Raw genomic sequence first — 16,631 nt, forward strand, 5'->3', positions numbered from 1 at the left:
TTATTTTTGAGAGAGAGAGAGAGCACACACAAGGGAGGGGCACAGAAAGAGAGAGAGAGAGAGAAAGAGAGAGAATTCTAAACAGGCTCCACGTAGAGCCCAATAAGGAGCTCAAACCCACGAACAGTGAGACCATGACCTGAGCCAAAGTCAGAGGCTTAACTGACTGAGCCACCCAGGTGCCTCGGAAAGTAAATGTTTTAACTGAATTCAATGTATTCCTTTCAAGAAAAAGTCAAATTAAAAGCTTCTATGAGTGAATGAACAAGACAGAAGTTTTAAAGTAGTAGCCTCCTCAAAATGTATATTCTTTTCATATAGAAAGGATTATAGGAAAGAAAGGATTGGTTTACTGTGCTATCCTAGCACCATACATACAGTACATGACAATAAGAAGGTAATTATCTTTTGACTATTGAATAAATATACTAGTGCTCAAGAATGATATTGTCCTACATGGCACCCACTAGCCACATGTGGTGTTTTTGTTTTTTTAACCTTTTTTTATTTATTTTTGAGAGAGACAGAGTGCAAGTGGGGGAGGGGAAGAGAGAGAGGGAGACACAGAATCTGAAGTAGGCTCCAGGCTCTGAGTTGTCAACACAGAGCCACACGCAGGGCTCGAACTCACCAACCTCGAGAGATCATGACCTGAGCCCAAGTCGGATGCTTAACTGAGTGAGCTACCCAGGCACCCCTTATTTATTTATTTACTTATTTAGGGTGGGGTAGGGGCAGAGAGAGAGGGAGAGAGATAATCCCAAGCAGATTCCACACTGCCAGCATGGAGCCTGAGGCAAGGCTCAAACAATGAGTTCATGACCTGAGCCAAAATCAACAGTCAGACGCTTAACCAACTCAGCCACCCAGGCACCCATATAGTGAATCTTCTTAATCAAACATAATTATTACTTTTAAACCAGCATAGATAGAAACCAAGTTTTACCTGATCTGTGTTGCTTTAACAATAGCACACTCATACAATTCTTTTTTAGTGGGTTGCACCTTGTACTTGAATAATAAGGGGTCAACTGCATCTTTTTTCTTCCTAAAAAGAGCAAAGACACAAATCAGTTAATAATTCGTCTGAAAATATGAGCTTTTAAATGGAAATCTAATTTCTAAGAACATACTGTCACAGAATCTAAGGAGTTTTTAGTTTAGGATTAAAAAAATTTTTTTTAAATATTTATTATTTTTGAGAGAGAGACCGAGTGCGAGTGGGGGAAGAGCAGAGAGAGAGGAGATAGAATCTGAAGCAGGCTCCAGGCTCTGAGCTGTCAGCACATAGCCCGACGCGGGGCTCAAACTCATGAGCCATGAGATCATGACCTGAGCTGACGTCAGACATTTAACCGACTGAGCCACCCAGGCACCCCAGTTTAACTAGAATTTTATAAGTTACTGACATCCCTCACAAGTTTATTAGCCAAAATAGTACAAAGCACTATTTTATCTTAGGTAGGTATTTTACTCATTCAATAAATTTTCCTGTGTGAAGAAATCAACTAGAGATGAGTAAGCACTGAGTACCGAGTTTAGATAAGATAAATTTGTAAACAAAATAGCTCTTGGATTTGCTTTTAAGCTTTCTTCTTCATAGCTATGTAATCCAAGAGCAAAAGTGGAGATAATGTAGTTTACTCTGTTTTAAGACCTGGCAGAGGCTATACCTTTAATCCTTGACTCCACCAACTTCTCATCTTTTCTTCCCTTTGAGGATGCATTCATCCATCTATCCAATAAATAGTTAAAAGCCTATAATGTGCCAAATACTAAACAATAAGGATTAAGTAGTGAACAAAATAGGACTATATTAGGGAGATACAGGCAAACAAACAAAAATACACAACAGAGTAGGTGGTAAGTGCTATCAAGGGAATACACCGCCAGGTAGAGGTACTCTATTTTAGATAGTGACAGTCCTGATAAATTGACCAGATAGGGCTTATAGGAAGTTAACATTTAAGCAGAGATCTGAAAGAAAAGAGGGAGCAACTCATGAGAAAATCTTGAAAATAAGTTTAAAGGAAGAGAGAAAGGAGTGTAAAGGCCCTGGGGTGGATGTAGGCATGGTTTCTACAAGAAGCAGAATAAATAAGGAGAATAAAAGAAGATACAGCCAGAGAGGAAATAGAAGGGCTAGATTATAGGCCACCATTTAGATTTTACTCAGAAAAGACACTAGAGGATACTGAATAATGGGGTGATAATGATTTAACTTATCAGATCAGAAAGATCACTCTGGCTGCCAGACTATGGGGCAAGAGTGCAAACAAGGATATTCTTTAGAAAGCTAATGCAATGAACCAAGTGAGAACTGATGGCACAACAGACTAAGGTGGTAGTGGTGCAGCAGGGAGACAAGTGGTTGGACTCTTAAAAAGCTGCCCCTGTGCACGCAAGTGTATATGTAACGGGGGTGTAAGTAAGGGTTACTGAGAAGAAAATGATATGAAAGGATGACAAAGGAAGCATTCAGCAATGAGGGTCAGATACAGTCAAAGTGATATAAATACAGTAAACACAAAGTGGGGGGTGGGGAGAGACTCCACACAAAAGGGATGCAGGAGACAATCACACAAATAAAACTGAAGTGTTCACCTTTAACAGCATTAAGTTCCTAGTTGGAAGACCAAGGATCTTTACATGGAGACGCAGGATACACAGAAACTAGAAGATATATTTAATCATTCACCCTGACTATATGAAATACAATCTAATATTTTCTATTCTATTAAAGTTCCTCATTAAATTAATTTCACAACATACATGAGGCCATAATCTGCAGTTTGAAAAGCACTGTTCCAAAAGAGCCAAAGAGAGAGAACTCTAAGTGTTCAGAGAACAATACTGATGTGGGTTTCCAATAAAGGAATTTCTTGAAATGAAAAGAGGAGAAAAAAGAAAAACAAGTTTTAACGAATCAGTGGCAGGTGTTCAAGAACAACAGATTTGATTGACTGAGTTTTTAATCTTAATATAGTTTTCTGAAGAGGTGTTAACTTAGCAATTAATCACTACCATTTTATACATATAGGGGATGATCAAGTAGAATTAAAAGATTACTAAAAGTGGCAGTACACAATTTTATTTTAAGTCATAATTATAAATTTGTTTATATATTATTTGTTTATAGAAAACTTGTTTGTGGACTTTATCTTAATGGATTTAAGGCTATAAAAATGTGACTTTTCATGTATAAAATTATTTTTTTGTTTTTTCTTGCTATGTCATGAAATTCATTTGTGAAAATAAAGCATAATAGAATCAAAATCTTTTTTTCCAATCAGTGCAAATATTCTTATGGGGGTTTTGTTGTAACTCTTACACAAAACTCTATACAGGATAAAAATCATAACTGGATTCTTTCCAAAGAAGTACAGTTATTAGAGACCAACAGAAACTGCTTATCATATGGATTCACCTATAAGACAGGAATTAAAAGACAATATTAAAAAGAAACCCCATTTTAATAATTTTTCTTCCTTGCTTCCTAAAGCCTAGGCCTAAACAGCTGGAATACTAAATGGAATGTAGTGACCTTAACCATGACTGTGACTAATGGACTGATTTTATTGCCAACAAGTGCAGATCTGTTACCAGTTCTATATAGCACACTAACACCTAATGTTACATTTATAGAAATCAGATTGCTATTCCAATGATTTGTTCATAAAATTTTATCATTTATTTTATAAATATATTTCAATATGCCCATTATATATGTTAAATTTTAGTTCTACTTTTATTTTCTCAAAATGGAAATTCCATTTGTTGCTATTCCATGGTAATATTGGTAATACAAAAGCAATTAAAATTTTTTCTATAACAGTACAATAGAAATGACAAAAGACCAGATAATTAAGCTTTCAGCACAAATGGTTACTTATGGGTTTTTTTGTTTTAATTTCAAATGCTAACCTTCTCATACATTAAAATTTCATATATGAATTACAATTAGCAAAACAATTAGGTCTACTTCTTTAAAAATAACACTCAGATTCTGTAATCTTACTAACAATTAAGCAGGTTAACAATACAGTCAGATTACACTGCATGAAGAAAGTCAGTACATAAAGAATTTTAAACAGGATATACAATATATTCCTCAAGGTTCCTGGTTTTTCCTTGTGCTCTTGCAAATTACCACTAGGATATAAGATGTTACCAAAAATGTATCTTGTTCATGTACTATTTTCAAGTTAGGATAATGTTTTTATGATATTTTAAAACTTTAAATAATACCTGCCTAGATAGGACTGCATAAAACACTGATCCATCATATAGGGCCTTAAATTTGTAAAGCCTTAAATCACAATAGCAGAGTATATTATTACAAAGTGTTATTTACCTACCAATCTGAGTTGCTACAGATACTGTACTTAGTTTCTTCTACAAACCCTAAAAGCAACTAAACACACTGATGTATACTTGGCATACCTGCCTACTAAAATCAGATGGTAAGCTAGTGAATATTTTCAGGACTTTCAGGACTGTTTTAGTTGGTACTGTCTATCAATTTAGTTCAATTTTCGGAGAATTTGTGATTGCAAAGGAGCAAATTGTACTTGGCTCTTTCATTAAGAAAGGAAATTTGTATCATGTAGTTACAGAGACTGGTCTCAACAAGATGTGAGGGTTTTCAAATATAAATTTTCTTTAAATATTTTAGTAACTTTGAAGGGAGAGGAACAATAGTAGACATAAGTATAACATTACTCAATCCACACTTGATGGGCAAACATGAGATGAGTAAAGGAACACTAAGAGCAGATACACAATATGCATGTTTCAAAGAGCAGGACTAACAGATAAAACCCTAAATCTGTTATGTTCTATATGATGCAAATTAAATTATCTTCTCTAGTCTTAACTTTTATTTACTGCTACAATTGTGAGAGTAGCAAGTCAATTTTTAAAATAAAATTTGCTTATATATACATAAAATAAATGAATAATTTTAAATTTAAACTATTCTTTATATTATATAATCTACACAAAGTATCCTAACTGTATAAAATTAGCCTCATCTCATTCTTAAGTATATTTAGATCCGTACAGCAAAGGCTCTGTCATGAATCCCATGGTAAATAGCTGAAGGAGAAAATGACTTCATAGTGTTATTCTAGAACCCAGTTCTGGCAAAGATGTTGGAGAGTTCTGCAAGAATGTTAAGCTGAGGGTCAAAGAGCACTAAAATGTATAAGGCTGCGATGTCCATGACTTTGTCCATGGCTTTGTGATAAGAAGAGTAACAATTTTCTCAGCCTCTTTCACAAATATAGTTTAAGAAACATATGTTTAAGGTGTTAATACCCATCCTCAAAATAAATAAGTAACCTGCTTCCTAAAACCCTGACTGCTGCCCGCCAACAAAAGCTGACCTACAAAGGTAAATATGTAGTTTACTGTTTAATTCAATCAGATTCTGCAGTCCATGCCCAGACTGAGGAGTAAGCTAATAATGTGTTGTTCTGAGAGGAAGCAACTTTATAAAAAGTCAAGCCTTTAATTTCTTACTTTTACTGATGTAAAACTAACTTTGAAAAAATTAATGAATATGCTCCCCCAAATGTATCAAAATATTCTATTAAAAAAAATCTGATGACTAGAATATATAAAGAACTCATAATTGAACAAAAGGACAAATAAGCCAATGTAAAAATTGGTACAGGACTTGTATATCTTCCAAGGAAGATACACAAGTGACAATAAGCACGTGAAAAGAGGCTCATTATCATTAGTGATTAAGGAAATTCAAGTCAAAATGACAATGAGATACCACTTCATCTCACTAGGATGGCTATAATCAAAACACTCGAAAAATAGTGAGTGCTGGTGAAGATGTGGACAAATTGGAATCCTTATATATTGCTGTTAAGTATGTAAAATAGTGGAGCTGCTGTGAAAAGCAGTTTGGCAGTTCCTCAATAAGTTAAGCAATTGTCATATGACTCAGCAATTCCACTTCTGAGTATATACCCAAAAGAATTTAAAATAGGGACTTGAATATGTGCTGGTACATCAATAATCACTGCAGCATTATTCATAATAGCCAAAAAGTGGAAACTCAAATGTCTATCACTTGAATGGATAAATATAATGTAGTATATACATACAAGGGAATGTTTAGCCCTAAAAAGGAATGATTACAAAAATTAACCTCATCTCATTCTAAAGTATATTTAGACAGGTATACCAAAGGCTCTACCATAAATCTCAACATGCTACAACATGGATGTAATTTGAAAAATAGTACTAACTGAAATAAGCCAGACACAAAAGAACAAATACAGTATGACTCCACTTATATGATATATCTAGAATGAGTAAATTCATAGAGACAGAAAGCAGATTAGAGGTTACTAGGTGATGGAGGGAGAGAAGGGAATGTAGAATTACCACCTAATGGGCACAGAGTTTCTGTTTGGGGTAAAGAAAAGGTTTTGGGAATAGTGGTGATAGAGGTACGACACGGTGAATGCAATTAATGCCATTGAATTATACACTTAAGATGGTTAAAACAGAAAATATTATGTTATATATATATCTTAACCCTTCACTCCCTCAAAAAACGCTGGTGATCATCTTAATGATCTATGTAAATTCTAAATATGTTTAATTCTTTTTTAAAAAAAATTTTTTTAACGTTTATTTATTTTTGAGACAGAGAGAGACAGAGCATGAACAGGGGAGGGGCAGAGAGAGAGGGAGACACAGAATCTGCAACAGGCTCCAGGCTCTGAGCTGTCAGCACAGAGCCTGACGCAGGGCTCAAACTCACGGACTGTGAGATCATGACCTGAGCCGAAGTCGGACGCTTAACCGACCAAGCCACCCAGGCGCCCCTAAATATGTTTAATTCTAAATATGCTGCCTTAGTATGTCTTGCAGATATTATGAACTATGATGCTGGAAAACTTTTCTAACTCTGAACTTCCATTTCTCCTCAATGATATAAGAAAATGATCATCTACCCTTTTAGAATGGTTCTGAGGAATAAAATAAGAGAACTTATGTGGGTGCCTTTATACAGCTCAACTCATGGAAAATGCCAATAACTGTTCCATTCCCATCCCTTCAAGTCCCCTACTGAAACATGAAAAAATTCTATATTATGTTTTATTGTCAGGGAGCAACCAAGACAAGGTAAATTTCTTACTTACTGAATTAATAGAAATAAAAGAACAAAGGTCTAAAGATGACTATGTTTCACCTTTCCTGGTATCTTAGGATACAGTGGTAGCAAATCTACAAACAAGTAGGCATTTTATGATGCTGATGTATAGTGAAGGCTCAGATTTTTTGAGAATCACAAACAAGTTAAAATATCTGTGAATAAAGTAATTGACCAGCTTACTCACTTTTCCTACTGCAAGGGTCTGTCCCAAGTACCTATATTCACGGGATAAGGCACAACATATTTAGATAGGAAATTATGGTCAAATTCAGTACTATTCTGTGATAAGCTTGTTATAAGTGGCACAAGTGCTCTAAATGGCACATATAACAAGCAAAATATTTACTATTACTAACTGGGATTATGAATTAATTTGCTTTGTATAACAAGCAAAATATTTATTATTACTAACTGGGATTATGAATTAATTTGCTTTATACTCAAAGTAACAAATTAGCCACACACTATGCATGTAGTTCATATTCAAATCTATAAGGAAGAGAAAGGACATTAATGAGCTGAATAATAGAGTGCTGAACCTAAGAGTCTAGACATTCCTCATCCTAAGCACCTCACAGCACCTACAAGAATTAGAAGATTAGGTTAAGGGTTACTATAGGGGCACCTGGGTAGTTCAGTTGGTTAAGCATCCAGACTCTTGATTTCGGCTCAGGTCATGATCTCATTATCTGTGAGACTGAGCCCCGTGTCAGGCTTCACCTGCTTGGGATTCTCTCTCTCTCCCTCTTTCTTTGTGCGTGCATGCATGCATGCTCTTTCTCTCTCTCAAAATAGATAAACTAATATATAATTAACTCCACTTAAGGGTTACAATCTTTGATACGCTCCAAACAAAACACATGAACTACTGTCAGAGCTGCTAAAGGATATATATTAACTACATAATCCCCAATAGTTTTGCATCATAAACCCTATATTCAATGAGGGACACAAATGACCTATTAATTTCTTTTTCTGCTTAATTGTAGCAACTCAAAAAATGCGATGTATCAAGACTTAACATATAGGGCCATGTCATGCTTCATTCACTCATCTAAAAATCATTTTTTTCTGTCAGGCAATGTACTAGCTAGGTGACTTTGTGCAAGGCCAATTAACATTTCTAAAGCAGAGGTTCTTCTTGTTAAATAAGGATAACAACATTCTTCTAGGAGTGACTAATGTGCATGTAAAGAACTTAGCACACTGCCTAGACAGCAAATGCTCAAAAGCCAGTTATAGATACAATAGTTCAAAAACATCAGACAAAATAGTTCTAGTCAGAAGTTGAATTACAAGGTTCTGAAGGAATTTGACAGTTACTGATATTTCAGAAGCAAAGGAGATAAAGGAAGTAGGTAAGAGTAGCCTCAGGGAGTTAATATCCAAAATATATAAAGAACTGATACAACTCAACACCAAAACCCCCCAAATAATCTAATTAAAAATGGGCAGAGGACTTGAATAGAAATTTTTCCAAAGAACACATACTAATGGAAAACTGACACATTTTAAAAATGCTCAACATCATTAATAATCAGGGAAATGCAAATCAAAACCTTACACCTGTCAGGATGGCAAAAATCAAAAAGACAAGAAATAAGTATTGGTGAGAATGTGGAGGAAAAGGAACCCTTTGATAGGAATGTTAACTGGTATAGCCACTGTGGAAAACTGTATGGAGGTTCCTCAAAAAATTAAAAATAGAAATACCATATGATCCAATAATTCCTTGTATTGGATATCTACCCAATGAAAACAAAAGAAAATTCAAAAAGATATATTCACCCCATTCCTATGTTTATTTCATTATTTACAACAGCCAAGATATGGAAGCAACCCAAGTGTCCATCCATAGATGAATGAGTAAAGACACACACACACACACACACACACACACACACACACGGGAATATTAGGCAGTCATAAAAAAGGATGAGATCCTGCCATGTGTAACAGCATATATGGAACTAGAGGGTATTATGCTAAATGGAGTAAGCCAGACAAATAACATATAATTTCACTTATATGTGGAATCTAAAATCAAATGAATAAACAAAAAGCAGAATCAGACCTAAGTACAGAGAACAAACTGATGGTTGACAGAGGGAAGAGGGATGAAGGGATGGGCAAAATGGGTAGAGGGGAGTGGAAGATACAGCCTTCCAATTATGGAATAAGTAACAGGAATAAAAAGGTATAGCAGTAGGATTATAGTCAATGGTATTGTAATAGCACTGTATAGTGATAGATAGTAGCTATACTTTGGTGACAGTATAGAGTTACTGAATCACTATGTCATATAATGTAAGTATAGAGAAAGTCGTTCAATCACTAAGTCATATAGCATATATACAGAGAGATGTTGAATTACTTTTTTTTTTTTTTCCTAAATAAGCTTTACGCCCAGTGTGGGGCTTGAACTCATGACCCTGAGAGATCAAGAGCCACATTGCTCTACCAACTGAGCCAGGCTGGCACCCCCAAATTACTATGTCTTAAATCTGAAACTAACGTAACACTGTGTGTCAACTATACTTAAAAGAAAAAAAGCGGCCTCAGGTTTCTTATTGGAATATTATTGCACTGTTCACTGACAACAGGGAAGGAAAAAAACATAAGATAGACTGGAAAAAGAATTTTTAAGTTTGAGATGCCTATAAGGCAGAGAAGGAACAGAATGGAGCAATAAAGATTTAGAATAGGAGGGAGTGGAACGAAAACATGTAAGAAGACTTTTAATCAGTTGAAGACAGCTGCGATTTTTAAATTCACCTGTAGACAATGACAATCTTTTTCTTTTATGTTTATTTTTCAGAGAGAGAGAGCGTGAGCAGGGGAGGGGCAGAAAAAGAGAGAGAGAGAGAGAGAGAGAGAGAGAGAGAGAGAGAGAGAGAGAGAATCCAAAGCAGGCTCCAGGCTCTGAGCTGTCAGCACAGAGCCCAATGCGGGGCTCAAACTCACTAACCACGAGATCATGACCTGAGCCGAAGTCAGATGCTTAACCGACTGAGCCACCCAGGGGCCCCGACATTGCCAATCTACATGTGTTTGTAGGATTTTTCTCCAGGAGCATTCAGCTGACCCATGTTGTCAACTGACTGAATTTCAGAAAGTTAGTGTCTTTACCATATGCACCATAAAGCAATTAAGTATAATAATTAAAGTACAGAATGAATTTTCTCAAGTAAACAAAAACGGAATGTGTTAAGTGCAATTGAATGAGGTGAACTTCAAGTGCTCCTAAGCAGCTGACTACAATTAACAAGGTAGCTTTCAATCTTGAAAATTTTAATGTGTGTTGTTGAACCACATTTCCTAGATGGAATTTATACTGTATGATTACAAAGGAAGAAAGGAAGGATTAAAGAAAAACTTATTTCAATGGGATATCATTAGTCAATCTGATACACAGTTAAAAAATTAACAAAAATCACTTACCCATTTTGAAAAGAACTGTTTTGTGTTTCTGAATCATCACTATCACTGATGATAATAGTTTCTCCATCTACACTGCTGATATGTCCATTAGCAAAGCCATTTTGATGTGATGGAGGAAGGACTTCCAAAATCCTACACTGCAACCTAAAGAAAATTATACATTTAAAAATGCAAATTATTTTATATTTTATAATCAAACATTTCAGAACAATCTAATTATTATGAACAACTGAAAGATATTTGCTTTTGTAGAGACTATGGCTTATTGATGTAACTAAATTAAGAAAAAAGAAAATCTGTAACATCCAATTTAAGAAAAGTTAGCTGCAATTTAAAATAATACAAAGGTCAATTTATCAAGATTCTTAGCAATTATATTCTTTTTTTTTTTTTTTAAATTTTTTTTTTTTTCAACGTTTATTTATTTTTGGGACAGAGAGAGACAGAGCATGAACGGGGGAGGGGCAGAGAGAGAGGGAGACACAGAATCGGAAACAGGCTCCAGGCTCTGAGCCATCAGCCCAGAGCCCGACGCGGGGCTCGAACTCACGGACCGGGAGATCGTGACCTGGCTGAAGTCGGACGCTTAACCGACTGCGCCACCCAGGCGCCCCAGCAATTATATTCTTAAAAAATTTTTTTTTAATGTTTATTTATTTTTGAGTGACAGAGAGACACACACACACACACACACACACACACACACAGAACTAGCAAAGGAAGAGCAGAGAGAGAGACAGAGAGAGAGAGAGCGAGAGCGAGAGAGAGAGAGAGAGACAGAATCCAAAGCAGGCCTCAGGCTCCGAGCTATCAGCACAGAGCCCAACGCGGGGCTCGAACACAGGAACCAGGAGATCATGACCTGAGCTGATGTCGGATGCTCAACCAACTGAGCCACCCAGGCACCCCCTTAGCAATTATATTCTTAACTAAAGTTACTGTTTAGAAAATCAAATACTGGCATAATATGTCATTATACAGGTTGAGTCTTAGTTTTTCAAAACATCCAATATTTTAAATACAGAAATTCTCCAGATCATAACCTGGAGATCATTCTTACTGTAGTTTTTGTTGGGATTTCTGATCGCTATAAAACTTCCTATTCACTAGTTCTACTGCCTCTATTTTGGGTTCCCTTACTTCTGCCCACTCTATCTGGGTTTTATGGGCTGCAATTTCTTTTTAAATTTTTTTTTCAATGTTTATTTATTTTTGGGACAGAGAGAGACAGAGCATGAACGGGGGAGGGGCAGAGAGAGAGGGAGACACAGAATCGGAAACAGGCTCCAGGCTCTGAGCCATCAGCCCAGAGCCCGACGCGGGGCTCGAACTCACGGACCGCGAGATCGTGACCTGGCTGAAGTCGGACGCTTAACCGACTGCGCCACCCAGGCGCCCCTGGGCTGCAATTTCAGACATATTCACCACAACTGAAATATTCCTCAATCCCATTTTCACTATCCCAATTTGCAACTGATAATTAAAATGTAGTATATCCATACAATAGAATATTATTCAGCAAAAAATAAATAAAAATAAAAATGAAGTACAGATGAACCATGAAAACATTATGCTAAATGAAAGAAACCAAACATAACTGCCACATAGTATATGATTCTATTTATATGAAATATCCAGAAGAGGCAAATCCATAGACAGAAAGTGGCTGCCTGGAAGGTGGGGGCAGAAAGGGAAGAAAGTGAGAAAGGACAGCCATGGGCACTGGCTGACAATGGGCATGGGCTTTCTTTTGGAGTATGGAAAATATTCTCAAATTGGTTTATAGTATGGGCTGTACAACTATGAATATATCAAAACCCATTAAGCTGTACATTTCAAATGTGTGAATTTTATGGTGTGTGAAATATGTCTCAAGTTGTTGAAAGAAGACAGAACCGTAAGTAAAAAGGTATATAGTAGGGAGTAACAGAGAGAAAAAGTGCATTGCTGGAATTCTATCTATAGCCTCCCTACAACTCCTGGGCAATCCAGAGGTGGGGGTGGGGGTAGATTTTATTAACTAAGAATATCTTAACTATATATACACCTACCAATGGGGTAAATCCTTTTTCTCTGAGAAAAAGTGACTCAAGATTGGACAATTTTCTCACTACATCATTCATTTGGTCACCCTATATATTACAAGTTTTGATATATTGTGGGCATTCGTAAAACTGCCTATTCACTATCCCCATTCTCCTAGGAACTTCAATATTCCTACATCCCACCTTCTTCCACATGTGGGAGCTGTCATGTTCCTACAAGGGCCTGGCCAGGGTTATTGATACTGGGTAGGCACCTTTTTGCTGAGCCAATACATCTTTTCCAAGATTTTAAAATTTGGAATCTAGAGAGTAAAAATTAGTCCCTCTCCTATCATGGAATCTATACTATAAGGTATGAAATTCTGGTGCTTTTGGCAGCCATGTTTCCTGCCACAACCAACAGGTAACTGTACAAGTAAGAACATAAAGTCTACAAGAGACAAGAAAGGAGAGATGACAAGGGTACTAGAGGCAATCAATTCTTATTCCTGTTCTTCCTTAGACTTAGTTGTGCTTTGCTCATCTCAGGTTTAGCTGTTTAATCTTTCTTTTGATTCAATAAATGGATAATTAACCCTTTTACCTGTTTTTTCAGAATGAATTTTTGTCACAGCCACAACAAAGAGACTCATACAATTCCGGAAAAGAAACAGTATATTCAGAGCAGATTCACTTTGGGAAGCTGGTGAATTTTTATACAATAGCATTTATTCTCATTAGTGTACATTTTATCATGTGCCTATAATTATCCATTAGGAGAACATCTTTAGTATGCCCTACAATATCTGATAGCACTGTTAGGCACTGAGAAAACCAGGACCATGGATCTACTGCTAGGAAATTTTTGCACCCAAATTGAAGAAAGCAACTGGTTTTACAGCACCCCAAGGCTTAAGAATCAACAAAATGGAGACTATGTAGGTGAATCCAGCCCTCAAACCATCTTATCTTCATTCTTTGCTCATTTTCCCTCACTCTGAGTCTAATACAGGTTCAATTAAAAGTATCATATGTGGCTCCTTTACAACTTGCTCTTAAAGAATTGAGAAAAAAGGGAGAAGACTCAAATTACTAAAACCAGAAGCAAAAGTGGGGACATTACTAGAGATTTTTACAGGAACTAAAAAAGATTTTAAGAAAAAATTATGGACAGGGGCGCCTGGGTGGCTCATTCGGTAAGCGCCTGACTTCGGCTCAGGTCATGATTCAGTTCATGAGTTTGAACTCTGCGTCGGGCTCTGTGCTGACAGCTCAGAGCCTGGAGCCTGCTTCAGATTCTGTGTCTCCCTCTCTCTCTGCTCCTCCCCTACTCACACTCTGTCTCTCTCAAAATAAAATAAACATTAAAAAAAATTTTTTTTAAAAAAAAGATTACAGACAATTGTATGCTAACGAATTGGATAACTTAGATAAAATGGACAAATCCTTAGAGACAGAAACTACCAGAACTGACCCAAGAAGAAACACAAAATCTAAACAGATCTATAAGTAGAAAGGTGATTGAATCAGTAATCAACCTTCCAATGAAGAAAAGCCCAGGACCAGATGGCTTCACTGGTGAATTCTACCAAACATTTAAAGAATTAATATCAATTCTCAAAATCTTCCAAAAATTGAAGAGGAGAGAACACTTCTTAATTCATTTTATAACACTAATAATACCCTGATACACAAACCAGAGAAAAACATGGCAGAACATATGAAAAATTCTTGTAACTTAACAAAATACAAACAACTCAATTCAAAACAAGCAAAGGACCAGAACAGACATTTCTCCAAGAAAGATACAAATGGCGGGGCGCCTGGGTGGCGCAGTCGGTTAAGCGTCCGACTTCAGCCAGGTCACGATCTCGCGGTCCGTGAGTTCGAGCCCCGCGTCGGGCTCTGGGCTGATGGCTCAGAGCCTGGAGCCTGTTTCCGATTCTGTGTCTCCCTCTCTCTCTGCCCCTCCCCCGTTCATGCTCTGTCTCTCTCTGTCCCAAAAATAAATAAACGTTGAAAAAAAAAAAATTTAAAAAAAAAAAAAAAGAAAGATACAAATGGCAATAACCACATGAAAAGATGTTCAGCCATCATTAATCATAAGGGAAATGCAAAATCAAAACTGCCATGAGATACCACTTTATACCCACTAAATGCCAATTATTTAAAAAAAAAAAGAAAAGAAAAAGAAGTGTTGGTGAGGAAATAGAGAAATTGGAACCCTTGTGCATTGCTGATGAGAATATAAAATGGTGTAGTTGCTCTGAAAACAATATGGTGGACCCTAAAAAATTAAACACAGAATTACCATATGACCCAGAAATCCTACTTCTAGGTATATACCCAAAAGAATTGAAAACTCAACAGATATTTGTATACCAGTGTTCATAAGGGCATTATTCACAATAAACAAAAGGTGGAAACAGGTGTCTACCGACAGATGAATGCATAAACAAAATATATATGTATGTATACACACACACACACACACACACACACACACATACACGCACAATGAAATATTCAGCAGCCACAAACAGGGATGAAATTCTGATATACGCTACAACATGGATTAACCTTGAAAACATCATACTCAGTGAAATAAGCCAAACATAAAATAACAAATATTGTATGAATTCACTTATATGAAGTATCAGGAAGAGGAAAATTCATGGAGACAGAAAGTAGAATAAAGGTTACCAGGGTCTGGAGGAAGGGAGAAATGGGGAGTTATTGCTTAATGGGTACAGAGTTTCTGTTTGAAATGATGAAAAAGTTCTGGAAATAGTAGTGATGATTACATAACACTGTGAATGTACTTAATGCCACTGAATTACACATTTAAAAATGATTACAATTTAAAAGGATTAAAAAAAAAAAAGAACTTTTTTTCTGTTCTAACAGTAAAGCCTAAGACGGCACAATCACCAAGCTAACTACTTTGGTAGCAAAGGGAAATGGTGTAAAAAAACCTGCAGACTAACTTTCACCATTGGCTGGCAGAAATAAACCAGTGTTTCTAAAGAGGAACAACTACAGGAAATCTTATAAAAAATGTTAATTATGTAATCTAATGATAAAAAAGTTCGGTAATTTAGTGACATGAACTCCACAAAAGTATGCAAGAAATCAAATGGACCCATTTAAAAAAAAATGTATTACTGAGGCATAGTTGACAATATAATGCTACATTCATTTCAGGTATACAACACTGTGATTCAACAATTCTGTACATTATGCAGTACTTACAACGATAAGCACAGTCGCCATCTGTCACCATACAGTGTTATTACAACATTATTGACTATATTCCCTATTCTGTACTTTTCATTTCCATGACTTACTTATTTTGTAACTGAAAGTTTTTCTCTCTTAAACCCCTTCACCTCAAATGGACCCTGGGTATCCTATCCAGGGATGGTTTGCTCAGAGTTCCCCATGGTGGAGGGAAGGGAAGCTCTTCAGTGAACATTTGACAAGGTTCAAGTTACAAAAAGAAATAGTTTTTCACTGGCCGAGCTCAGCTGAGTGCTCCAAAACGGTGATGGTGGTGGTGGTCACGAAGGAAAAACAAAGTAAATGAATCTACTCTGGGCTCAGGTATGGTTGATGTAGTGTCTAAAACAGTTTGACAGTCCACTGAAGGGAACAGCCTATGACCCCCAGTAGGGCCCACAGAGCTCTAATAATTTAACAACAAATTTCTTTAAAACCAACAGAAAAATAACACATAAGAAATATAAATCCCTGACAGAATAAGGGAGAAGCAAACCAGTACAGTACAGAGATAGACATAGCCTAGAATGTAGGAGATATCTTATATATAAATTATACTAGTTATTACCAAAGCTATCAATTTTGCACAAACCACAGATTAAAAATTTTTCTTTCTTCCTTCCTTCCTTTCTCTTCTCTCCTTCCTTCCTTCTTTTCTTTTCTTCCTTCCTTTTTCTTTTTCTTTCTCTCTCTCTCTTTTCTTT

General features: G+C 36.3%; 1 protein-coding gene across 4 annotated transcripts in view; it reads right to left on the reverse strand.

Annotated features, from left to right (window-relative positions):
* BAZ1A (bromodomain adjacent to zinc finger domain 1A) overlaps positions 1-16,631 on the reverse strand; it is a 96,166-nt gene that overhangs the window by 51,421 nt on the left and 28,114 nt on the right. For all 4 annotated transcript variants that reach the window (XM_030318925.1, XM_030318928.1, XM_030318926.1 and 1 more), the window contains exons 3-4: positions 10,625-10,768; positions 947-1,048 (exon numbers count right to left, since the gene is read on the reverse strand). In XM_030318925.1, the coding sequence (XP_030174785.1) occupies positions 947-1,048; positions 10,625-10,768 (246 nt within the window). The remainder of the gene's footprint in view (positions 1-946; positions 1,049-10,624; positions 10,769-16,631) is intronic.

The sequence above is a fragment of the Lynx canadensis genome, chromosome B3 (assembly GCF_007474595.2).
Source record: "Lynx canadensis isolate LIC74 chromosome B3, mLynCan4.pri.v2, whole genome shotgun sequence".
NCBI lineage: Eukaryota > Metazoa > Chordata > Mammalia > Carnivora > Felidae > Lynx > Lynx canadensis.